Here is a 26144-nt window from a genome sequence, read left to right on the forward strand (position 1 = left end):
CCCCCCAAACCACCAAAACAAACCCCAGAGAGAGAACTACAGAAAACCACCCTCAAACCACCAAAACAAACCCCAGAGAGAGAACTACAGAAAACCACTTCAGAGTCCCCTGGCTTTGAACAAGAGCTGCCAGGAGCTGCTGTACAGGCCCCCCCTGCCCCTTGTGAAGGGCTTGGGAGGGACAGTGTGGCCTTTGTGTCCTCCTGGTTGGGCAGCAGGCAGCACCCTGTAGATGTGACCACAGCCAGTGCAAGGGACAGCTCTGAACACCAAGGACATTGTGGGTCATGAAACTGGCCTTGTGGGGCACTGGCGATGGGAGGGCCTAGGAGCGCTGTTCCTGAGACTGTGGTGTCTGGTTGCATGATGCAGACACCCAGAGTGTGGCTGGGCCTTGCCACTGCCTGCGTCCCACAGTCCTGGGTGTATAATGGAGTCAGACATCAGCCTTTCCTCCTCCCTGCTGGGACTATGGTCCTCTTGGGCTGTGCCCTCCATTCACCCCATCCACCTTCAGTGGTGACTCAAGACTGGGTTGTGTCTGGGTTCTGTGGCCTCCCCAGCCATGTCCAGCCCCTTTTTGCCTTGGTGTCCTCAGCTATGAAGGGGCAGCAGTGGGTCCCTCAGGGGTGCAGCCCCGTCCACTCCTCTGGGGACCTTCTCCTTCAGCCACCCCCAGCACCCTGCATCAAGGGCCCATGGGCCCTAATAGTCTGAGGACCATCCAACCCCTGTCTCTGTGGCCTGCCTCCCTATAGCCCCCATTCCCACCTGTCCAGAGTTGAATAGCATCTCCCAAAATTCACGCCCGCCTGGAACCTCAGAATGGGATGTTGTTTGCAATGTAACTGAGTAAGTCTTGAGATAAGGCCACACTGGATTCAGTGGGCCCTAATCCAGGGACTTGTCCTTGGAAGGAGGGAAAACAGACATGCAGAGACACAGAGGAACCTGACTGTCTGACGGAGGTCAGAGTGATGTGCCTGGAGGTCAGAGTGATGTGCCTACAGGCCAGGGACAGCAAGGGAGGGAGGGAGCCTGGCAGAGGCCAGGAGGAGGGGAAGGAAGCCTGGCTGACACCTGAGGTCAGACTCCGGCCTCCAGACAGAGGCAGGCAGTAAACAAGTGAAAGGGCTGCTGCAGTGAGCCACACAGTCCAGCTTGAGGCACTTTATTAAGTGGTCCTGCTAAGGGGGGAGGGGCCCCACACCCTCCTTCTGCCCCTCAGGGCCGTGTCTGGGTTGTGCAGAGCACCTGGGCGGCACCCCCCACACCTGTGCCCCGTCTGCTCTGTCTCCTTCCTACTCCGTCTCAGGGGCAGGAGGTGACACTTCTCTCCCAAGGACAGCAGTGGAATTGCACTTGTGCTTTCCCGGTGCTCAGAGCTGGCTTCTAGGCCACTGCTGCCGGGAGAAATGCCCAGAGCACCTTCCCTGGCTGCCCTCGGGAGGGCCTGAGTGCTGGGGCCCCGTCCCACCCCTGGGGGCACAGACAGGACAGCCTGGAGCACCCCGAGAAGGTTGGGCTTTTAGCTTCAAAATCAATATGGCCTTTGCCTCCTGGGCCAGAACAAACAGATCCATGTGTGGTTTAAGATAAAGGATGTTTCATAACAACGGCCATAGGGAAGCAGACAGTGTGCTACCTGTATTATTGTAATGGGCCTGTACTAAAAGAAAAAAATCAAACAGCCACAAAAAACAGCTTACATGGAAAAGTGGGTACTGTTCTCCTGGAGCCAGTGTTGATTCTGGAGTTAAAGAGCGGCCCTGGAAACCAACATTCTTCCCGCCCACCCCTCCTCCCCACCCTCCCTGTCTCCTCCTCCCTCCCGCCTACAAATGTTTGTCCAACAGCTTCTGATGCCAGGAGCTGTTCTAGATGTGACAGGTGTAGTGGGAACAGGACCTACAGGTTCTGGGTCCTCAGGGACTCACGGTGGGAGAAACAATTAAACAGAGAAGAGTCACATCAGAGCTGGTTGTGCAGGGCTTACAGCGGGGATATGACAGGCAGGGCCGAGGGGTGCTTGGTATGGAACATCCCTGTGATTAGGGACATTCAGCTCAGTCCCAGATGGCCAAGGGAGCTGCCCCTGGCTATCAAGGAGGGTAGTAGTCCTGACAGAAGACAGGATGTGCAGAGGCCCTCAGGCGGCGAGAGGGACCCCAGGACGGCAGGATGGATATGTAACCCTAGATGGAGGGCTTCATTCTGGGTGCCGCTGGGGGCCGCAAGGGAGTGGGGAGATTAGATCAATGTTTTAGGAGACTGTGGCGGCTGCTTGTGGTAATGGGAAACTGAGGCTGGCCTATCTCAAGGGCACCCGGCATGCGGCTGAGTGCTGCCCGTGGGTCAGAGGCAGGCTATCTTTCCTCTTGTTAAAATTTTTTATGCTGGTGGAATATACAAAACATATAACTTACCATCTTTGCCATTTTTAAATTTATCATTCAGGCGCATTAAGCGCATTTCCAGTGCTGTGAAGCTGTCACCACCGCCCACCTCCAGAAGGGTTCCGTCTTCCCAGACTGCAACTCTGTCCTCATTAATCACTGACACCCCTCCCCACGCCCGGCACCCACAATTCTACTTTCCCTCCTGGAGAATCCGACTTCTCTAAGGATTGCGTACAAGCGGAACCGTGTGGTGTCCAACCTTCTATGACCGTCTTATCCACTGGGCATGTTTTCAGGGTCTGTGTGGTGGCGGGAGTCAGAGCTCCCTTGCTTTTTAAGGCAGAGTGATATGGACTGTCCATAGTCAGAGGCCACTGGGGCTGTGCTTCCCCTCTGTGGACATGGGTGCCGTCATGTTATCCTTTCCTCATTACGGAGCAGATCAGGCTATTTTTTGCAGTCTTAGAGACCCAAGCGCTCCACGTTCATTGTGAGAAATCTGAGTGACACAAAGCAAGCAGTAAAGTAAAATGCTGGTTGTGTCTCGGCCACCCCCATCCTTATCTCCTTCCTAGAATCAGCCAGTGCCGTGGGGTTCACCGTGTGCTTCCAGAATTCCCTATGCACTTACGACACTTCTGTGAGTGAGTAACGTGTCCCCCATACTGATGGGACCACAAGGGGCATGTCACTTTCCCTTCACTGAATGTTTCGCACGCATTTTAGACGCACTCCATGTGTGTCCTGTAGCTGTTTATCTGTCTCCCAGTTGGGTTTCTACATTCTCGGGGTGTGTGTGTGTTCACAGGTGTGTGTGCACAGGTGTGTGCTCAGACTTCCGGAAGGGTGGCTGCTTAAGCTTAGGGTCCTGGAATGTTTAAGTTTATTTTTGAAAAAGAAATATATAATAAACAGGGACTACGGCAAGTAAAAGTTATTTATGAATATTGTATAATGCAAACGTGTTAACTTATTTTAACATTATTTAGCAAGTTGTTTAGCATGTAAACTTATTCCAGTTGAATGACGTTACTATATCTGAGTCTGCGTGGCACAGGCTGGGGGCCTGAACGGCAGATGTTTCTTTCCATATAGACCCGGAGGCTGGAAATCCGAGGTGCTGGTGGGGCGGGGGCTGGGGAGGCCTCTCTCCTGGGCTTGCAGACAGCACCTGGCTGTGTCCCTGCATGGTACAGGACAGAGAGACCCATCATCCACAGGGACTAATCCTGTCAGGGCCACCGCCGTGACCTCACCTAACCCCCGTTACCCCAGAGGCCCCACCTCTACACCATCACATGGAGCTTAGGGCTCCCACGGGGATTTAGAGGAGCACAACTCAGTTCCTAGAGGTACCTTAATATTTTATATGATGGGCAATGAAGTTCAAATTGTTTTTGTTTTTTAGACAAAGTTTCACTCTGCCACTTTGATAGAGTGCCTGGTGTCATAGCTCATAGCAGCCTCAAACTCTTAGGCTCAAACAATCCTCTTGCCTCGGCCTCCTGAGTAGCTGGGACTACAGGTGTCCACCACAATGCCCGGCTATTTTTTTTTTTTTTTTTTTGAGATGGGATCTCGCTCTTGCTCAGGTTGGTCTTGAACTCCTGAGCTCAGGCAATGCACCCACCTCAGCCTCCCACAGTGTTGGGATTCTAGGCGTGCGCCACCACACCTGGCCAAGTGGCAGTGTTTTGTGGTAAGTTTATGGCGATTGATTCTGTGTGTCGACTGTGTCTGTTCTGGTTGTCCGGTGCTGTGTAACACACCATCCCTAAGCCTTCCAGCTCTGACCCTGTCATTTGCTCATGGTGAGGCCCAGAGGTGGCTGGTCTCTGCCCCATGATGTCTGCCCTTCTGGTGGGAGGGGGCTCACACCTCAACTGCACGGCTGGCCGTGTCTGGGGCCTGGGTTAGCTGTCCCCGGGCCTCTAGCATGGCGTCTGGCAGCAGGAAGGAGGAGGCAGACCCCCACCCCCCGTCCTCTTGGGTTCTGGACTGCGAAGTCCAGAACGTCTCTTCTGTGGCACCTTGTGGGAAAGTGTGAGGCCCAGCACCTGCTCCAGGGGACGGGGACAAAGCCCCCCTCTGGACGGGCACCTGTGTGTCAGTGAGGGAAGGAGCGCACTGGACGTGGGGAGGGTGCCCAGGCGCAATTCTCCTCCACTGTGTGGGTCCCAGGCTGCTCCTGGGGTGTGGCTGGTGGGAGCAGAGTCTCCCACAGCATCTGAGTGACCACCACTCTCCTTGTGTCCTGCAGACGGCGTCCACAGCGTCACGGCACTCTGCACCCTGCGTGTCACCATCATCACAGACGACATGCTCACCAACAGCATCACCGTCCGCCTGGAGAACATGTCGCAGGAGAAGTTCCTGTCCCCACTGCTGGCCCTCTTCGTGGAGGGAGTGGCCACGGTGCTGTCCACCACCAAGGACGATGTCTTCGTCTTCAATATCCAGAATGACACGGACGTCAGCACCAACATCCTGAACGTGACCTTCTCGGCGCTGCTGCCTGGCGGCGTGCGCGGCCAGTTCTTCCCATCGGAGGACCTGCAGGAGCAGATCTACCTGAACCGCACGCTGCTGACCACCATCTCCACGCAGCGCGTGCTGCCCTTCGACGACAACATCTGCCTGCGGGAGCCGTGTGAGAACTACATGAAGTGCGTGTCGGTGCTGCGCTTCGACAGCTCGGCGCCCTTCCTCAGCTCCACCACCGTGCTCTTCCGGCCCATCCACCCCATCAATGGGCTACGATGCCGCTGCCCGCCCGGCTTCACTGGCGACTACTGCGAGACGGAGATTGATCTCTGCTACTCCAGCCCCTGCGGTGCCAATGGCCGCTGCCGCAGCCGCGAGGGGGGCTACACCTGCGAGTGCTTCGAGGACTTCACAGGTAGGTCACAGCCTGGGGGATGGCTCTCTTGGGCTTTGAACAGACACCACTAGGTCACACGGCAGAGGGTTCCAGAGACTCCCTCTGTCCACTGCCCTCCTGGGGAAATGGTCCAGGTACCGGCGCTAGGCCCAAGTGTTGCTCCCTGACCTTGAGATGATGTCGGAAGCGGCATCTCCTTAGCCGGCAGGCATGCGTGTCATACATCCGCCTGACTCAATTCCCTTCCTAACAAGAATGAGGGCAGGGTGACCGGGTGAGATCCGTGTGAGAAACCTCAATACACAAAATGATATGCTTCTCTTAAGTGGGTCTAGAGCTAAAGTGCTTTGCTCTAGATCTCAGGTTTAATTGGTTTGTGTGAAACAACAGAACCAGGGTGAAAGTTGTGAGCCGTTCAGCATCTGGGCCTTGAAAGATGCTGTTCATTTTTTTAGGCCTTGTTGCAAGTGTAGAAAATGACTCACCTTCCCCCCTTGGAAGACACACACACCTGGAGAGGTCCTGACTAATCACAAAGATAAACTGCTCCGAAGGCAGCCAACAGTTGTTTTCAAAAATATGAAAGGAGCCAGCTCAGGAGTATTACAAAAACACAGCACTCTGCATCTCGACCGCAAATCTCACTTTGGTCTTTGATTGCCTATGACATAAAATGATGGTTCATTTGAAAAGCAAGTTTATTATGGTCCCGACGGTGAACACTCTGTCTTTTTTGGAAAGCTATCTGGGGATTAGGGGGGGATTTGATCCAAACCGGAGGTAACTTCAAGATCCTTCCAAGGACTGTCCTGGTGTGTTTAATACACACACCTGTGGGATCGCTGGCTGTGGAAGGCGGGGGGGGGGGCGCTTTGGGGGCTTCACACAGCACACAGTGCAGGTCCACCGAGCTTAGGATTTGAGGTATTAGCAGCATTTACCCAGCAGGAAGCGCTCAGGGGAGCACAAAGAGAGAGGAAGCCATCTGTCCAAGGGACTCTGCACCAGAAGAGGAGGAGCCGGGGGGGGGGGGAAGAATTGAGGCGTCTGCACCCTAGGTTGGTTATAACCTGGTAATGGTGGGGCGGGAGGATGGTGTTATAACTGACTCTCTGTGGCATTTGCACTCCTCTTGTGGGTCCAGAGCTTTTCCCACTGTCTAGCTGAGTGAAAATTCCCGTCTACACTGGGGCTTGGCAGTGCATGAGGAAGGCGGGCAGGGGCATAGGAGACTCCCCTCCACCCCTGACAGTCACACCTAATTTGAAGACTGTAGCTAGCAGGGGGCCTGGCCCGGCTTCTCTCCTGCCCTTGAGCTTTGGTGGCTCCCAGGTCCCTGGGAACTTCCCAAGGTCTCCTCCTCCCAACTCTGGACTGGGAGTGCCACCTCTCAGGAGTGTGTGATAGGATAGGGTATGCCAGCTGCCAGCGCCATCTGTGCCCCCCACAGGTGAGCTGGCAGTGCCCCCGCCAGCCACGTGGCCAGGGACTGCTTTGGCTTCCTCTCTTGCCGTGGCTGTCGGCCCCTGGGAAAGAGCCTGTGTGCTTCAGGGAACCAGCAAGTGTATCCTCTTCATCCACCCCACAAACACTGACTGAGCACCTGCTGTATACCGGGCCAGTGTGCACAGCCAGACCCCTGCCCATTCTGGTGGGCGACCCAGTTAATCTGTGCAGTTGTCCCTCTCACTGGGTGAAGGGACCTCTCAAGGACCCCCATCGGGTGGCTTTGCCAGGCAGGTGGGCCGCTTGCAGCAGGCCTGCTGGGAAATCCAGAGGACAGTCAGCTTTAGGGCCACATGGGCGATCCCTGGACGGGCAGACCCTAAAATGACGGCCCACTGAGTGGAAGCCATTTCTAAAGTTCTCAAGTTTCCTTTTCATCAGGAGAATCATTTTTAGAAAAATAACGGCTGGGCAAGGGCCACGTCTGTCATTGCCAATAAGACCTGCTGAAATGTAATGACTGGCATGAGACTAATTTGAATCTCTTTGGGCACTAGAATTATCATGTGTATTTCCCTCAGAGATAAGACTAATGAAGCCTGATTATTTTTGCTGGGTCCCTCTTCCTCTCTGTTTTCCTTTTTTCTCTTTGAAGCTCTCCTTTTCCTGCGAGGAGGTAATTGGGCTCATTTATTCACGATGAAAGTAGTGCTGTCGTCAGGAGGGTTGTATTACTTGCTCCCTGGAAAGCCAAGCTCCAGTCGTGAGTTGGAACCGGCCCAGGTGGCTGCTGGAAGCTCCCGGCTTCCTGTGTTGCGGGGCAGGAGCCGGCAGGAGACCCGGCAGGAGCTGGGCAAAGGAAGGTGGCAATTAAGTCCAGGAAAAGCTTGGCGAATCTGATGCTGGAGAAGCACAGACAGCTCTCCCGTGTCTCTGGAATCCACTCTGCCCCCAGAGCTGTGCAGGCTCCAGGGTATGTGGATCCCCGGGTCTCTGCAGGCAGCAGAGGGCGGCCACCCCTCCAGCGGTCCCAGGTCTGTGTCTGGGGTCAGCAGACTGCGGGGGCTGGCATTTTACACGTGTCGGCACCCTCCCGACTTCTCAGCTCTGCGGATGTTCCTGAATTACTGTGAGTGGCGAACACAGGCTGGTTTTCCTGTTCCCGGCCCCTCCATCTTTCCTTTTGTAAACATTGCAGTTCTGTTTTGTTGTGAAACGCCTTAAGGACAGGGTCACGGCTCCTGTTGGTCCAGACACTGCCCAGCTCTCCCCTCAACACCTGTCCTGCTGCTGTCGGAGACACGTCTTCTCCCTGTCCGTCTGCCAAATGCCCTGCTCTGGGAAGATTCCGGAAGGTCTGCTGACCTCCTTGGTGGGTCTATGGCTTCCTGGGTGCCTCTTAGTATTGATAATTATGGTTCTGTTGACCTGTTCTCACATCAGGTGCGACTCACCTGTTTGCATGTCTCCGACCCTGAGGACAGCAGCCACTCGTAACTAATATTTGTTGAGTGTCTCATTGTGCTGGTCACTGCCCCAGACTCCACCTGTATTTTCTCATTTAACTCTCAGGGTGGCCCTATGGTCTTGCTTTACAAATGGAGAAACAAGGCTGGGCACAGTGGCTTACCCCTACAATCCCAGTCCTCTGGGAGGCCAAGTCAGGGGGGTCAGCTGAGCTCAGGAGTTCAAGACCAGCCTAAGCAAGAGAGACCCTGTCTCTAAAAAACTAGCCAGACGTTGCAGTGGTTACCTGTAGTCCTGGCTACCTGGGCAGCTGAGGCAAGAGGATTGCTTGAGCCCAAGAATTTGAGGTTACTGTGAGCTGTGATGCTACAGCACTCTACCCAGGGTGATGACGTGAGACTCTGTCTCAAGAATAAATACGTAAGAATGGGGAAACTGAGGTACGTAACGTTTAAGCATCTAGCCCAGTGGTTCTCAGCTAGGGGTGATTGCCCCCCACACTGGGGACATTGACAGTGCCAGAGGACATTTTTGGTTGTCACAACTGAGGGGTTGGGGTTGGCATTCTAGTGGGAAGAGGTCAGGGAAGCTGTTCCCCATCCCACAGAGCAGAGGATGGGCCCCACGAAAGGCTAGCAGTTCCGTGTGCCCCCGAGGCCAATGGTGCTGCAGGGAGTGAGGCTGGAATTCGAACCCAGGTGTTCTTGGCCTCTGAGCTCAAGCTGCTAGTCCTGTGAGCTCCTTAAGGGTGGAACGGCTGGACTTCCCTGTTCATCTGCTCTTTCTTTGGCTTTATTTATTTAATAGCATTTTGTAAAAATTGTCCCCATGAGATGGGCACTTGGGCCTCAAGGTGCAGTGTGGTGGGTGATGACAGCTGCGCCTGCCACCCAGGAGAGGGGCCACCGCTGAGCCCCACACCCGAGCAGGAGGGAGGGAATTTCCTTCCCAGGAAGAAACCTGACCTGCTCCAATCAGGACAAGGCTTAGACCGGGTCCTGCCTCCTGGTGCCCCTGCTCCCTGGTTAACCAGTCATGATCACTCCTCACAGAAATGGTGACACAGTCCAGGAGAACACTGCTCCTACTAAGCCCTTTCCACTTATCTGTGACAACCCAGGAGCAGGGACAGTTGTCACCGCAGTGTTATCTACACCCAGGTGCAGAGCTGATATCTGACTCAGGGATTTTGCATCCCGAGGCTGGTGTGTGAGCATCATAGCTGCCCCTGGGCCGGAACCTCAGCCACCCTTGTCCTCTTTTCCTCAACACCCCCAGGAATTTCAGACATTTCCTCTTCTGATCCTGTCTCCTGCCCTGTCCCTCATGTCAGACTGCAGGGTTGGTGGTCCATGTGCCCTGGTCCCCATGTCTGCCCTGTCACCACATCCTGACCCTTCTGCCCCCAGTCAGTCCCTTCTCCCACCATGTGTCACATCACCTTGCCTCTCCCCTGGGGCCCTTGCCTCTCCCCTGGGGCCCTTGCCTCTCCCCTGGGGCCCTTGCACCTGTGTGCTCTTTCTCCCAAGTTTCCCTGGTGGTTCCTTCTCTGTCCTTGGCCCTCCATCCTCACCACCGTCCCCACCCCCATGGTTAGGGCCAGACTTGGCGCTTGCAGGTGTTGCCACCCCCTCTGTGCTGGCGCTGTGAGGGCAGATGGTGGCGACGTCTCCGTCCACTAGCCGGTGTCCACAGTCTGGCCCGTGCGGCATCCGGGAGGCACCGTGTGCATGTGAAGCCGGAGGACATCACTTCAGGGCTGAGATTCCCTCTGCTCTGTGGTCACTGTGGCACCGCTGCTGCCCCTGGCACTGGCCTGTGAGGAGCAGGCTCTGTGGGAGCATGGACTGCCCTTCCCTGGGGACACTGGGTGCTTCTGACGTTGTCCTGCTGTTGGGAGAGCTGGCCAGCACCCTGTGCTGTGGGGCTGCCTGTGTGCTCGTCATAGGGCCTTGAGCGGTAACTCGGGCCTCTAGGCCTTTCCAAGCATTCTGGGAACTAATTTTCTCCCCTCCCTGCCCATGCTGGGGAGAACTGGGAGCCCTCGACTTTATTGTCACAGTTTGAGGTCTTCCAAGGGGCGTGGTCTGGAGCAGCAGCTCTGGGACTTCCGGGCAGGGTGGTATCGTTCAGGGTTTAGTGATATGAAGGGGGTGCAGGGGCAGCAGGGGCAGTGCAGAGAATGGCCTCCTGTCTCCCTGTGTCTGAGTAAAGCCTGACCTGGTGCCCATCCTGGTGTGCTTGTGGGCCAGGGCGTTTTTTGTTAGGGTTGCGTTTGTTCCCGACCCCCTGGTTTCAGGACCCGGGGCTGCTGAGCACAGAGCCTGGCCTTGCACGACACACTGATCAGACTGTGGGGTGTTGGCGTTCCCGAGCTGGGCTTTAACCTGGTCCGGGAATCAGTGGGTTCATAGTGGCATGGCAGAGCCTCAGTGGTCCTGGCTTTGAGCTGTGTGCCAGTCCCCCAGGCTGGGACATCCCGGGTGCCCTATGAGAGGGCCTCCCCAGGGCCAAGGGCCCTCCTGTGAAGGTACAAGGCCAGAGAAACTTATGGTGTAAAAATCTAATCACCTGTTTGTTCTTGGGAAAATTGGTACTTCTCTGATTCTCTTATAAATGCACACTTATTCCGACTCTGTTTTATCTTAGTTCTCTTGGTGGGGTCACTGTGTGTCTGTCATATGATCTACTAGCGTGTGACCCACCCCAAGCTGAAGACCTGCACTTTCTTTTTTCCTCTCTTGTTTTAAAATGGAGACAAAGTCTCACTTTGTCACCCTTAGTAGAGTGCCATGGCATCATAGCTCACAGCAACCTCAAACTTTTGGGCTCAAGCAATTCTCTTGCCTCAGCCTCCTGAGTAGCTGGGACTACAGGCTCCTGCCACAACACCTGGCTGTTTTTTTGTTTGTCTGTTTGTTTGTTTGTTTAGCAGGCCCAGCATGGGTTTGAACTCATCAGCCCTGGAACATATGGCCGGTACCCTAACCACTGAACTACAGGCGCCCCAAGACCTACACTTTCATATTGAGTAGAAAATGTCCCCCTCCCCCCCAGAGGGGCTGTTGTCCGCTCAGCTCAGGGAGGAACAGGGTCTGCAGGTGCTTGCCATGCTCACCGGGTTAAAGCTCCACTTCAAAGCACTCCCAGCAAAGTTGAATTTAGTCCTTAAACCAGAGAGTTAATTAGCATTCAAAATGAAATCATTACAGAACCCATAATGAAAGTCTCAGATAAAGCAGAACAGACTCCTTTCTCAGGAAACCATGCTTTTCAGATACTCAGGATTCCGTCAGGTTTTCCCTTTGGTCCTGCTCAGGTCTCTTCCATTTGGCTTTCTGCAGACTCTGGGTTGTACCCAGCATTTCTAGAGTGTGGTGTTGTAAAGCTGGAGCATTATTGGATTTCTGAGTGACAGGGTCTCATTCTGGGTCTTGTTCTGTTGCTGGGCTGGAGTGCAGTGGTGTCATCACCGCTCACAGAAACCTCAAACTCCTGGGCTCATGCGACTCTGGCCTCAGCCTCCCAAGTAGCTGGGACTATAGGTGCCCACCAGGTCCAGCTAAATGTTTTCATTAGAGATGGAGTCTCACTATGTTGCCCAGGCTGGTTTCCAATTCCTGGGTTGAAGTGATCCTCTGGCTTCTGCCTCCCAGTAGCTTACAGGCGTGAGCCACTGCCCAGCTTAATGACTTTGTTTTCTGTGATTGAGAATCCTGTCTGAAGGATCAGGGTATGGATAAATTCAGCCAGGTATCTCATGAAATTCCGTCCCCAAGAGAACATTTTGAGGCTTTGGAGGAATAGAATCAGCATCCCCGGCAGGATGGTCCCAGGCTCAGCCTGCACTCCCTGGAGTTTCCTTAGGCTCCTGTGGCAACCTTGAAAAATGACCACAAACTGGCAGCTCAAAACTTCTGGAGGCCAGAAGTCCAAGTGTGGGCAGGGCCGTGCTCCCCTGGGCTCTAGGCAGGACAGTCCTCAGCTGCATCTTCACTGCCGACGGCTCCAGGTGCCCCTTGGCTTATGGGTGCATCACCCCCGTCTCTGCCTCCACCTTCTCGCTGTGGTGTCCCCGAGTGTGCCTGTCCCTGCGCCCACATTTCCTCCTCTCATAAGGACGTCAGTCACTGGATTAGGTCCCACCTAGTGCCTTGTAACTTCATCTTAACTTTATTACATTTTTAAGAACCTGTTTCCAAATAAAGTTACGTTTACAGGTACCGAGAGTTAGGTAGGAACTTGGACGTCCATTTGGGAGGAGCACAATTCATCCCCACTCCGGGGCTTCTGCCACTTCTTGGCAACCAGAGGGACTGGAGGATGCTCCTGGGTGGGAGGCGGGTGTCTGTGGTTTGCTTTCCTTTGAACACGAGCCTCCCGACATCCTACCTGCTCAGCTCGCATGTGGGTCAGCCCAGCTGGGCAAAGGGCATGTGCCCTTGAGGAACAGGAATCTACACTGACATGTTTGACCACAGTGAAGTGGCTGAAGTTGACCTCCTGTGGTCCTGTCCTTGCTGCTGTCAAAGCTCACCTAGTCCCCTGCGGCCTCACTGTCTGTCTGGGGCTCCGCCACCATAGCAGGTGAGTGTCGTGTGAGCATCTGAACAGCTGCCCCTTGCAGAAAGCAACAGAAGCAAAGGCCGAGAGCAGGTCGGGCTCTTGTTCCCTGACAGCTGCCACACGCAGGGTTAACTTCTCACTGTTCCAGAGGGCAGAAGTCTTGACCTCAGGGTGAGGGCAGGCTGGGTCCTCCTGGAGGCTCCAGGGAGCAGCTGTTTCTGCTGCAGCCTCGGCTCCTGCCCTTCCTCCGTCACTCTGCCTCTGCCTCTGTCACTCTGGACTCTGATCCTGCCACTCACTTCTCCTGGGCCCTTGCGTTCACATTGGTCCACCCCATAATCCGGTATACCTCCCCACTCCAAGATACTAATATAATCCCATCAGCAAAGTCTCTTTTGCCATGTGAGGTCACGTGTCCTCAGGTTTCAGGGTTTAGGATGGAGACACCTTTGGGGGCTCCAGTGCCCAGCTGACCACAACCCCTGCCCCCCCCGGGGGCTCAGTGGGTGTCTGTTGACAGGATGAGGAAGCAGCAGACCTTCACCCTCAGCACTGTGGGGGGTCAGCTGTCCTGATACTGCTCTGCCCAAGACATGGACTGAGGGTGGTGGGCAGATGCTGGGAGCCCAGTCTGAGCCTCTCTCCTGAGACTGGTTACCCAGAGGACCTTGGGTGGGGGGAATGTTCTTGGTTCCATCCTGCCCCCCCCCGTCCCCCCTCCCCCCGGCTGGTCACACTCCCAAGCCCTTTCCCTGCTGTGGACAGACAGGACCTCTCTGTCCTGCTCCTGGGGAACAGTTTTTATCACATACCTCTGGCTTAAAGGGCCAGGGATGGTCAGGTCACACACCTGACTCCATGTGATGTATCCAAGTGCTTCTTTGTCTGAACATCGGTCCGTTCACTCTGAGCCTGTGTGTGGAGGGGAATTTGGACATCGGGGTATGGAGCTGCCGTTTTCCTTGATGACTGAGGTTTTTGTTAGCATTCCAGCTGAGTCTGGACATGCCTCTGTTTGGCAGTTGGCACGGGCTCCCTGCAAACTGATAATGTGCCGGGCATGCCCCTCCTGGCCCCGCGGCCTGGTTTGCTTCCCCGGACGGGTTATCCCTCCTGAGTTTGGCAGGAGTGTGGCCACATCCAGGCTCCCCTCCATCCCTGTCTCCAAGGCGTGGCCAGGCCAGCCCACCCGCTCCTCCCGCCAGCTCCTGCCCACCAGCAGGAGCTGAGCGCTTGGTAGGGACCATGCCCCATGGCACCCTCCCGCCCAGGTGTGGGGCCCAGATCCGTCCCCACCTGCACGTCCCCACCCAACCCCACCCTCTTAGGATGAGGCTGTTGCTGGGCTCTGTCACCTCCCCCTGGGATGCCTGGAGAAAAGCTGGCTGCAGAGGCCCAGCAGGCACAAGGGGAGCCCCGCTCCACCCCACAGGAGCTTGGAGTCTCTGTGTGGGTCCATGTCCCAGGGAGGCGTGAAGGCTGAGCACCATCAGGACCCACCACCAGGCTGTGCCCACCAATGTCCTTCTGAAGAGGAGTCCATGTTGTCCCTGTCCTTGAGTCAGAAGGACTGTGCCTTTGTTGGGGGTGGGGCTGGAAGTGCCTTACTGGAGAGCCAAGGTGGGGTTCTGTGCTCCAGTTTGGCACTGGAGCTGCAGGGTGCTCACGGCCTGGAGGTCAGCTGGGTTAAACCCTCCCACCCCCTTAGGTGCATTCCTGAAGCCCAGGTGTCAGGGCCTTATGATTGCCCCTCCCCCACCAATTTTGGCAACCAAGCCATCTGAGGTCCACAGAGGGGGACCTGTCCATTCAGCACCTGGGTCCTCACACCATTGCGGGAAGCCTGGGAATGGAGACAGCATTTCATATTCAGTCGCTCCAGGTCCACTGAGACTCAGAGTGAAGTCCACTGAGACTCGAGAGGTTCGGGGGGGACTGTCCCCAGAAAAGTGTTTCTGCTGAATCTGGATGGTTCTTGTGGGGTGTCTGGGTCTGTGTGTTTGCCGTGACTGCTGTAGTACCTGATCACAAGTTGAGTCACTTAACACCACAGAGATTTTTTTTCTCACAGTTCTAGAGCCCCAAGTCTAAGGTCAAGGTGTCTGCAGATGTCGGGGTAACATGAGTCTCCAGGGAAGGGTCCTTGCTTGTCTTTTACGGCTCCTGATGACTTGGCTGGTGCTGTCTCCCTATAGGCTCTGCCCCCGTCTGCCCTCTTAGGAGAATGTACCTGATGGCAGGGCCACCCAGGTGATAAGGTCATCCCACTCACATTTTGTCATGCAAGATAATATTCACTCTTTTACCAGACAAGGTAATATCTTGGGCTTCAGGAATTACACGTGGACATAATCCTTTGGGAGGGCACCTTGTATCCTACGGCAGGGTGGGCTTTTTTCTACTTTCCTCACCTGCAAGGTATCAAGGAGAGGGAGGCTGGGGAAAGCACCCACTTTCTGAAAGGGTGGGTCCCCAAGTGGGATCGCAGGCTAGGACTGGTGTGGCCACTGGCCCGAGTGCTGCAGGGACCTGGGGTTTTGCACTGCTAGGTATCAGAGGAGCTTAAAACTCTCACTGCCCTCTGTGTGTGTGTGTGTGTGCGTGCATGCACACACACATGTGAGAGAGTGTATGTTTCTCATAGGGGTAAGTAGGAATAGTTTTTGTTTCTGCTGGAATGCATTTTTTATTTATACTTTTAAAAATGGGTGTGTCTGTAGTTCTGGGAATTTGCTTCCAATACAATTATAAAGTCATCCTGAGAAGATCAGCCCTGGACGGCCACTCCCTCAAGCCACCACCTCTGTACTCCTGAGGTCAGGCTGCCCCCTCCTAGCTGGTGGGGCAACTGTCAGGGCTGTCTTCAAGCTGAGGCCTTTCCTGGCAGCCTTGCCAGGTGGGGTGGAGCTGGGCCGCCTGTGGGTGTGACTCAGGGAAGGGACTCCAGGTGCAGAGTATGTCACCAGGAGGTGAGAAAATCAAACACAGCGTGAAACCTGAGGGCCTGGAGGTGTGGGAGCAGGGTGGGGTGGAGAAGAGAGAGCTGGGGGGTGGAGGGGGGACCTCCGAGGCCCCCAGGCCCAGGAAGGTGGTGAGGAAAGGGACCCAAGAGCAATCCTATCAGCGCCTGTGTGGAGCTTAGCTCGGGGCTCCCCCCAATGTGCTCCTTTCTCCTGACGCCTCTGGGTGCCGTGGATAGGCCTGGCGAGAGACAGCAGTCCCTGCTGTGGGGTGGGTTTGCCTCCTGGGAAAGCAAGGCCTGGGGCAGGAGCTTGCTCAGGAAACCCCTGTCCCAGCAGTGGTGCTGCCTGGGCTGTGCCTACAATCCTGCCTCTGGGTTGCCCTCCTACAGGGACACTCACAGGGGACACTGACTGGGGGACGGTGGAGAAGCCGACTCCCTCTCTGACCATCCCTACACGCTCTATGTGGACTCTGAGGCAGAGGCAGGTATAAGGCGTGCCCCTCCCTGCAGCTGTGTGGCCTCCCACTGGTCATTGCCCTCTCTGAGCCTTGGGCACTCACTCATGCAACCAGGTGCCGAGACCTGCCCTGGAGGGAGGCCCGTCTGCTCACATTGCTGAGTTCTGGACACCAGTGCCGCTCGAACGGTCTTTCCAGTATCTTTATCCCCCAGATGTGGGCCTCAGGCTAGCCAGGGTCGGGGGACACTAGGCTTAGCTACTCAGGCTCTAGCCTGGTCGTGTGACCCTGCCTTTTCTATCTGTCCACCTGTCTCTATGTCAGCCTGGCTTGTATGCCATGGGGATGCTGAAGATCCCTAGTAGGGGCCGAGGGATGGAGTACTGACCAGTGCGGACTGCTGCACACAACCCCCACCCAGGCTTTGGCTGCTTAGAGCCTCTCTGCACAGCCCTGTGTCCTCTGGGCCTTGCTGCTGCAGCTGGTATGGGCTGGACCAGAGAGGGCTTTGCCGCTGCTGCTCTGTGGTGGGAGGCATCGACTGTGCGTGTGTCCACCTGAACACCAGCACCCGCAAGGCTTCCATGTCTCCCATCTGCTCGGAGACTCTTAGCACATAATTTCAGTTTTCCTGAACGTCCTGAAATTTTTATTCTAGATGTTTACATTTGTACCCCAAACGGCCCCCATCGGTCAGTTTGTTAGATGGGTGTTTGGGTGGAAGGATGGAAGGAGGGTTGGGAAGGTGGGTGGGTGGGTGGACGAGTGGTGGAAGGATGGGAGGGCAAATCTGTTGAGTGCGTCATCATTTCTGATGTGCCCTTCCCTGCCAGGCCCCTGGGGTGTTCCCTCCTCCTCCTCGTCTCCTTTTCGTCTGCTCCGGTAGCAAAGCTCTGACCAGTGCCACCTTGTTCAGAAGCTTCACTTCTGGTGGTGACGCTGGTGGTTTAATGGCCAGCGGGGGACTGAGCCCTTCCGTGAGAATTGGGTGATGGTCAGGTTTTGTGCGCCTGTGTGTCGTGACCTGACTGGGAAAGTGTCCTGGGTGGCTGTTCTCCCCCCACATCCCCCCACCCCGGCTCCTAAATCTGTCTCAGCTTCCTCATTGATCTTTAATTCTGCCTCAACTTCAGGCTTCAAAGGGCCCGAGTTTTACCCTTGCTGCCTTTGGAAATTCTAGTTTTTCTAGTTCAAAGCCCTTAGCTATTTCTTAGGACCAGAAGGGGATTGTGTTTTTATTTATTTAAAAACTTAAGTCGTCAAACCTTTACATGCCCTTCCCCCGGTGGGGCTGTCCCCAGCCCTCCTGAGCATCTCACTCTGCTGCCCCAGTTCTGCTGCAGTCCTGGCTGGGCTGGGCTCCTTGGACCTCCTTCCCGCATTCCTTGGAGCAGTCCTGGGGGAGTCCTGGAGCTCCATGGCAGGTTCTTGAACAGGGTTTTTTGGTCAGATCTGCCTGGTTCAGAACCTCCTCGTCCAGATCTGATGTCACTGTGGCCCACCCCCTCCTTCTGTCTTCCCTGGCCTGCCAGAGTCCCCACATAGCGAGGTGGTGGCCTTCTCTTGCTCACAGCTCCCACCGGGTGCACACCCCGCACCTGGCCCCTACCTGTTGCAGGTAAGCTGCTTGGGTAAGCCCTGTGGAGCTGGGCCTTTTCCAGGGGACTCCTCTGGCTGAGGGTTGGTGACTCTGGCCCTGGGCTATTCTGAGCAGGCAGGGCAGTGACCCCTCACTCTCAGCCCCAATCCTGGTATAGAGCGGGTGCCCAGTGATGGAGGTGTGTCTGAGGCCCGGAAGACTGGACAGGCCTGGGCTCTTGGGAGTTTTTATTTGCAGTTAATAATGTTTTCCTGCTGAGGTCCTTTACAAAATTTGTTTGGGGCTTTGCATTTGCAGCCATAACCTGGAGGCTCAGCCCCGAAGCCCTGGCAGGGAGTGCTTGGGACTGCAGGGGAGGAGGTGGAGGCTTCAGTCAGGCTCTGAGTGACCCAGAGCAAGCATTGACTCCAAGTGGAATACTGGGGTGTAAGGGAAATGCCACATTTATCTTGAATGAGCATTCCCAGAAAAAGAAAGATAAAGTTAAACCTTGCTCGTAAGCACATCCGAGAATGTGTATCACTATAAAATAGCGCTTCTTATAGAAGACGTGTTAGAAAATCCCAGGTGTCGGCATGCCACAGCTGATGCAAATGATTCACCTTAAATGAGATGATTTTAAGAACTAAAAACTATTGTATCACATCTCATCTCAAATTCTTGCCCAGGCCTGTGAGGGTGGCTGGACACTGGCAGTGGTGGGGGCATCTGCAAAGCCATAACGTAGGATTTCCCCCCAGCCATTGTTGAAAGATGCAGAGGTCAGTGTCAAGGACGTAGTCAAGGATTGCTGTAGGGTCCACACGGGTGAGCTGAGGGGCTGCACAGAAAGTGTCCCTACGCATGGACTTTGCAGCAGACCCTCCTCCTGGGGAGGCCCTGGACCTGAGAGTTGTCAGCCTGAGGAAAGTGCCGGAACCCAGAGGTGAGGCCCTTTCCCTGGCTGGATTCATAAGAAGCTGGACTGCTCACAGTTCTCATCGTCTTTATAAAAAAGGCGTCTCACTGTAAAATTAATTCTTGATTACATCAACATCTTCCCACATTGTTGGGATCAGATGTGTGAATTTTTGGTTCTGTAACTCTGCTCTAGATTAAGTACGCGTGTTAATCATTGGCTTGGAGCTGGGGAAACTCCTGGCATTCCGTGGCCGCATTCCACAAGTATTTGCCAATACCTGCTGCATGCCGGCAGCCCCTCTCCATGGGGGGCTCGTCCTGTGCCCTGCACCCACGAAGCATTTATGGGGCACCCACTATGTGCCTGGCATCATCAGGCCTGGCCCCCAAGCAAACTCTGCTGCTGCCCCCACAGAACTGTGGGAGAAACGCGTTGAGAAACAGCCTCTCAAGTGCAGTGAAGGTGCAGCCGGGAGGGGGTGGCCCTTAGGAGAGGAGGGATTTGGGGTCCAAGAGGGTCTGGTGGTCACCCGCTCAGGTAATGGGCTGAGCTTCCAGAGAGGGAGTGCCTGAGAGAGAGGACAGCTATGGTGAGGGGACATGGGGCAGCCTCCGGGCACTAGAAAGCCAGATGCAGACACAAGGAGAGAGGACCCCACTTCTGGAGGACGGTCACTGTTGGGCACCACTATTGGGGATGGTGCCATCTTTATGGGATTCTAGCCAGTGAGACTGACACGGGACAATACCAGCACTGGTGTCAGGTGAGGTGGTTGGGGTGGGCGCAGGGTCCTCGAGGAGGCCTGTGGTCGAGTAGGTGGTAGCTGGACCTGGCAGCATAGAGGAGGGGCCCAGAGCTCTGGGAGGTGACAGGCACAGGGTTGAGGGGGGCAAGCAGGGAGGGCATGGTTCCAGGGCTGCTTCCTTAGACAGAAAATGAGACCCTGTCCCAGAGGGGGCCCAGAGACTGGGCGTGAGAGAGGGAAGTGGGGGCGGAGCTGGAGAGAACAGAGGAGCAGTGGGAGGACTGGCCTGCCACATCCTGCTGGCCAGGTTGGGAAGGAGTCGGCCGAGGCCAAGCCTGAGAGGACAGCAGAGAAGCAGAGCCTGGTGAGTTATGGCGGGGCAGAGGTGTCCGTGCAATGGGGTGGGCAGTGCCTGGTGCTGCTGTCTCAGGGCACTGTGTTTGCAGAAGCGAAAGTGTATCAAGATTATACTTCTAGGACAGACCCAGAGGGCTGAGTATTGGCCCCCCAAAATTCCTATCCACACAGAACCTTGGAACATGACCTCATTTGGAGATGGAGTCTTTCCTGGGGTAAATTAGCTCACCCTAGGTTCAGAGTGGACCCTGAAGCCAATGATTCGTGTCTTCACGAGAGAAAGGAGAGGGTGGTTTGATGCTCTGCGGGAAAGTGGCCACATGGGACAGAGGCAGAGGCTGGAGTGATACGGCTACAAGCCCAGGAATGCAGGGAGCCGTCAGCAGCAGAGGGCAGGAAGGACCCACCTCAGAGCCAGGGGGAGCAGGGCCTGCCCACACCTTGATCTCAGGCTTCTGACCTCCAGACTGTGAGTAAACGTTGGCTGTTTTAAGTCACCAGTTTGTGCAATGAAAACAGAGAAAATACCACCTCAACCTTAGGAAACCAAACCCCAACTTCATGGAGATTCAGCTTTATTTTCAAAATATTTATGCTAGCAAGACCTTTTAAGTAGAGGAGAGACACCCGTGCGTGTACCCATCACGCCTTCCTGTGGGACACTGGGGCTCTGGAGGCGACTGTGGGTCCCTTATATGTGCCCCCCACCCCCCCACCCCCCATGAGAAGGATGAGTCCTTCCTTGGGGGGAGGGGGACAACCTGAGTGCTATCAGAGCCCCGGAGCTGCTGAAAACCAAATTCAGAAGAGGGAGTGTGGGGCCACAAATGCAAATATAATCCAGATATAGACGAAGATCCTTCCTTTCCCCGAGGAAATCCCAAATGTGAGGGGGGAAGGGACCCTCTGGCACTGGGATGAGAGGACTGCAGGCTCCAGCTGTCCAGTGCGAGGGAAGGCAGGACCGGCAGGGTGTGGCTTGTGGCCAGGTGGCTTACTGGAGGGGGTGGGTTGGAACACGGATGGCGCCCGGGGCCTCAAGTTTCTGGAACAGGCAGAGGGGGCCCCTTTGTTTGCCGTGGGGTTTGGCAAGCACTCCTGCCTCTCACGGTGGCTGTTATTTAGAATATGCTGCTGTAACTCAGAAGGCAAACACTCCCAAATGTCACATATTGTTAAAGTAGAAACGAGAGAATTTGAAGAGTCTGAGGGAGGGAGAGAATTTGCAGTGTCTGAAGGAGGAGAAGAAACACTTCAGCGCCTCACGTTGGTGCACAGAACCTGGGGGGCTGCAGGCCGCCCACCGCGGGGAGGCTGGGAGCCCAGACCCCCAGGCGTGAGTGTGAGTGTGCAGGTACACACTCGTGTGACTGAGGCTGTGCAGCTGCACGTGAGGGGCATGTGAGTTCATGTGTGAGGGTATGAGCATGTGAGCAGGAGTGTGTGTAGGTATGTGGGAGATTGTGAGTGTGTGTGGAGGTTATGAGCATTATGCCAGCAAGTGTGCAAGCCACGTGTGCCAGTGCATACACACAGCCCACTGCAGGGCCGTGCAGCCCAGCCCAGCCCTGTCGGGGAGCTCAGGCCCCTTTCCCAGAAGTGGGGAGTGGGGAGCAGGGATGAGGCTGAGGCTGCTCCCTGAGCAGCTTCCTTTGGCCTTAACCCTGAGCGGGTTGGAAAGCTTTGCCAGGTGAAGGCCCCCGCTGGCCTGCCCTGGAGGGCAGCTCTGGGTGCCTACAGCCAGAGGGCTGGCGGGTTGGCCCCCTGCATGCTTGTGAAAACCAGCAAGTGACAGTAAGCCAGCCCTCCTTGGTGTGGGGAGGGCTCAGGCTGGAGTCTCCTTAGGTTAGTAGGAGTTCCCTAGGTGAAGATGAGAGGGCACCAGGGTTACCTTGTTTCTAGTGATTGTTGTGCTAATTTCAAGTCAATTTCACCTCTTCCCTAACTTGGCTGGCTTGGCTGGCTCTCTCCCGGCAGGTTCCTCTGGATGCTTGAAAGGATTTCCTTAAATTACTCGGGGATTGAGTCACTGAAGTCAGCATCCGTCTGCGGTTGGCTCTCTGAGAATCAGACTTGGCCTCAGGTCTGGGGTCAGTGAGGGATCTGGCAGAGCACCGGGGGAGTCAGGCAGCCAAACCTTGTGACAAGGCCTCAGCCCACCCCAGAGGTGGCCTTGTGTGTCCACACTGACCAGTCCTGGCTGGGAGCTGCCCCTCAAGGTCACGGAACTGTGGATGGGGCACCTCCAGGGTGGGAGGGATGTTTCAGGGAGAGAGATGACTGAGTGTAGGGTCTCTGCTGTGAGCCAGCAACAACCCACACCCCAGAGCCTCAGTCCTGGGGACTTTGAAGTACACTTCAGTACGCACCCTCAACAGCATATGATTTCTTTTTTATTTTAAAATGTCAATAATAAAGTGTAATGTTCACTATCCAGTCTTTTTAAATTCCCAGCTGTCTCTTACATGTCTACTATAAGCTGACTTGTGTTCCCCAAAATGGATGTGTTGAAGCCTTAACCTCCAACGTGATTGTGCTTAGAATGGGAGGGCATGAGAGTGGGGCCCCAGTGGGAGAAGAGTCCCGTAAGAATAGGGAGAGGGACGTGTCTCTGCCGCATGAGGACGGTGGGAGCAGGCAGGGCGCTCACCAGAAACAAACCTTGGTTTTGGGCTTCCAGCCTCCAGAACCATGAGAAAGAAACGTCCGTTGCATAGGCCACCCAGTCTGTGGCGGCCCAACGGAGACGTCATGTAAATGTGTTTTCGATCTGTCTGTCTGAGTTGGTATCCAAATCGTGCCCCATCTCACGTGGCAGTGGTGGTCTGAATCCCTTGGCCTCCCCGCTCTGCACAGAAGCCTCTCACAGGATGCCTGCACGTGCCTGTGCTGAAGGCAGCAGCCAGTCCCGCAGCAGCGGGAGCTGAGTTTGGCCTTCCTGTTGGTGAACAATGGGACCCGCAGGGCAGGTTGTCAGCTCCCTGGAACCTCTGGTCCCAGGAGGGATTAACCTTCCGGGAAGATGTCAGAGCGTGGTGGCACCAGCCCTTCAGGGCCCCATGGGCTGGGAAGAGACAGGCAAGGCTAAAACCATGTTGGTGCCTGGCATTGGTGGGATGGGAAGAGAGGCCTGCGTGAGGGCAGGAGGGGGTGGGCAGGGCAGGGGCTGCAGGGGAGGGGTCCTTAGCCTCGTGCTGTGGATGTGTGCCTGGGTCTCAGACCAGGCGCTGACGTGTTGAGCGGCCTCAGGCAGGGATGAGGCAGCCCTTTTCCTGTTTCCAGGGGTCTCCCTGGAAAGAGAGTCCAGCTTATACCACCAGGTGTTCAGAATGGGACTGGCTGCTGATGGGGCTCCTTGCCACAGTCTCTTTGTCCCTGGAGTACAGGGGACCCAGCAGGCTCAGTGTCCCAGCACACCCCTGGGACACCTCCCAGAAAGACCTTTGGAAGCCCCAGGACTTTGGAATCCTCAGGGCTCACCCAGGAGCTGGGTGCCCTGGTAAGGAAACCAGTAGGCGAAAACCATGGCCCTGCTCCCCAACATGGTCTTTGTTTCTATTATTATTATTTTTTATTAAATCATAACTTTATACACTGATGCATTTATGGGGTTTAGTGTACTGCGTTGATATACAATGTGAAATGCTTACATTGAACTAAGTAACACATCCATCACATTATACTTATTTCTTAATAGTTTTGGAATGTACCATTGCATCATGCACATTAGGTGAGGTCTCACCAAATACTCTCCCGCTTCCCATATCCCCCCTCCCATCCCCCTCTCTCCTCTTCCCTTCTACTTTCTGGACTATAGTTATGTTTTGCCATTCATATGAGCGTGTAGGTGGTTATATATTGATTTCATAGTAGTATTAAGTACATTGGATACATTTTTTCCATTCTTGAGATCCTTTACTAAGAAGAATATGTTCCTGCTCCATCCAGGTAAACATAAAAGATGTGAAGTCTCCATCTTTTTTATGGCTGCATAGTATTCCATAGTGTACATATATCACAATTTATTAATCCATTCATGGGTCAATGGGCACTTGGGTTGTTTCCATGTCTTAGCTATTATGAATTGGGCTGCAATAAACATTCTGGTGCAAATGTCTTTGTTGTAAAATAATTTTTGATCATCTGGGTATATACCTAGTAAAGGAATTGCAGGATCGAACGGTAGGTCTACCGACATGGTCTTTAGAGGCCCCAGGAGCTGGAGGGTTTGGATCGATGTCCGAGGCCTCTGGCCTAGAGTATGTTTTCTTCCAGCAGTCAGTTCTGTGGGGCCTGTGTGTCCCATCCCGGCAGGGCCGCTGCCTCTTCCTCCCTCACCTCTTCCTCCCGTCCCCCAGGAGAGCACTGCGAGGTGAATGCCCGCTCTGGCCGCTGTGCCAACGGTGTGTGCAAGAACGGGGGGACCTGCGTGAACCTGCTCATCGGCGGCTTCCACTGCGTGTGCCCCCCTGGCGAGTACGAGCGGCCCTACTGTGAGGTCACCACCAGGAGCTTCCCGCCACAGTCCTTTGTCACCTTCCGGGGCCTGCGGCAGCGTTTCCACTTCACCCTCTCACTCACGTAAGTCTCGTCCTGTGTGTCCTCAGGTGATCGTACCTCTCGCACTCCAGGTGACAACATGGGTGCATTCGGTGGTGGGCCCTTGATGGTCACTGGGCTGCCTCCATTTGTGCCATTCCGTGCACATTGAAAAGGCAGAGCCCTCGTGCCAAAATGATCCTGAACTATCAGACAGTGGCCGCAGAGCTCTAAGGCGAGTGTGGCCCTCCTGAGTTCAGGCCCCTGGGGCAGGGAGCGGCCCGGCCTTTCTGGTCCTGCTCTCCTGCCACCATGTAGGCACCTCTGATATCCAGGTGGCCAGAGGTGAAGGGAAAAGGGGCCAGTGTCTCAGGAATCCAGCCTCCTCCCAGCGTGTGACCAAGAGCTGCCTGACCCCTGACCGCTCCTCATCCAACCTGAGGACTCGGCTTACAGTGGGCAGTGCTTGTTGTTTTATTTTTGCCCCTTTTTTCCCAAGAGAATTTAGATTTAATTAAATGCTTTGATTGTGCCCCCAGAAAACCACAAAAGTTTATTCTGCAGGAACATTTAAACTGCACTTTTAGGCTCAAGGGTGTCTCCCCACGGAAGTCCCAAGAGCTACATGCTCTGCAGGTCCAAGAGGGACCCCACCCACCACTCAGGCCCTCCCTGCAGAGGGGCCCAAGGCAGCAGCACTGTCTCCTAGCTGTTCCCTCATCCTACCTCCCACATCCAGCCCAGCCCTTGCCACCTAGCTGCAGCTGCCGATGTCGCTCACCTGAGTGACATCTGGGTGACCAGGCTGGACTCATCTGGTCTTGTCCAATTCTGCTGCACCCCTGTCTACTGTCCTGCCAGGGCTGCACGCCGGGGGAGACACAGATTCTCAGCAAGCCTTGTGCCTGAACCCTTCTGACCCCTCCCACTTGCTGTACCTTGGCCTTGGTGAGGTGGCTGCATTGACCCCCTGCTGTTCTCTGCCCTGGACCTGCCTTTGGGCTCAGCACAGGTGTTTTTTTCTTTTTCTTTTTCTTTTTTTTTTTTAGCACAGGTGTTTTTTTCACCTGGAACATTCTCTCCTGGCCTCCCACTGCCCATCCACCTGACCCCACCTGTGTCCTTGAACCCTCCCTCACCCCAGCCAGGGACACTGTATCCCAGCACCAGCCGGATGGCTTGCTGCTGCCCGTTGCTTGGAACATCTGAGACCCTGATATCCCCAGTTGCAAGCTCCAGGTCCTGTCTGCCCTGACGGCCCCACAAAGGCTCAGGCATTGGCAGGGGTCTGACCTGTGTGGCTGGGTCATCCACAGATTTTCCACATTGTGGCTCTGATCCCCACTAGAGTGCCACACTCCCTGATCCTAGTGTTCCTGCCCATCAAAGGATGTGATTGTGCCCAAGTCTCCAAGACAGATACATACCTGGGAGACCTGCCTCCTGTTCTCCTGCTCTGGCTCACGGCCAGCCGTGACTGTTGTCACCATGTGGAGGTCCAGGTCTCCATTGCCGCCTCCACCCACACTAGCCTGAGGCTCCTTAGGACACTACCCTGAGATAAGGCTGTGGCCCCAGATGTCAGTGGGGCTCTCCAGCTCTTCCAGGGGAAAGGCTCTTGGGAGTGGATTGAGCTGCAGAAGTGGGTATACAGGGCATTCTGTTGGGGGTGTACTGAGACAGGCCCTGGCTCTGTCCCCGCCAGCCCCGGGTGAGGCCTCCTCTGAGGAGCATATTCTGTTGGACTCTGGTCTCAGGTGACTATCCCGAGCCTGCCCTGCCCACAGTGGGCAGCAGGGACAGTGGTGGTCATCTTGAGC

At 55.3% G+C, this 26144-nt stretch overlaps 1 protein-coding gene across 2 annotated transcripts in view; it reads left to right on the forward strand.

Moving 5' to 3' along the window:
* The window catches only part of CELSR1 (cadherin EGF LAG seven-pass G-type receptor 1), a 138559-nt gene that overhangs the window by 53113 nt on the left and 59302 nt on the right, over positions 1-26144 (forward strand). For both annotated transcript variants that reach the window (XM_003783422.3, XM_023509426.1), the window contains exons 2-3: positions 4660-5298; positions 24144-24366. In XM_003783422.3, coding sequence (XP_003783470.2) covers positions 4660-5298; positions 24144-24366 — 862 coding nt within the window. The remainder of the gene's footprint in view (positions 1-4659; positions 5299-24143; positions 24367-26144) is intronic.

Source organism: Otolemur garnettii, unplaced genomic scaffold (assembly GCF_000181295.1).
Source record: "Otolemur garnettii isolate 467f Iridium unplaced genomic scaffold, OtoGar3 scaffold00007, whole genome shotgun sequence".
Taxonomy (NCBI): Eukaryota; Metazoa; Chordata; class Mammalia; order Primates; family Galagidae; genus Otolemur; species Otolemur garnettii.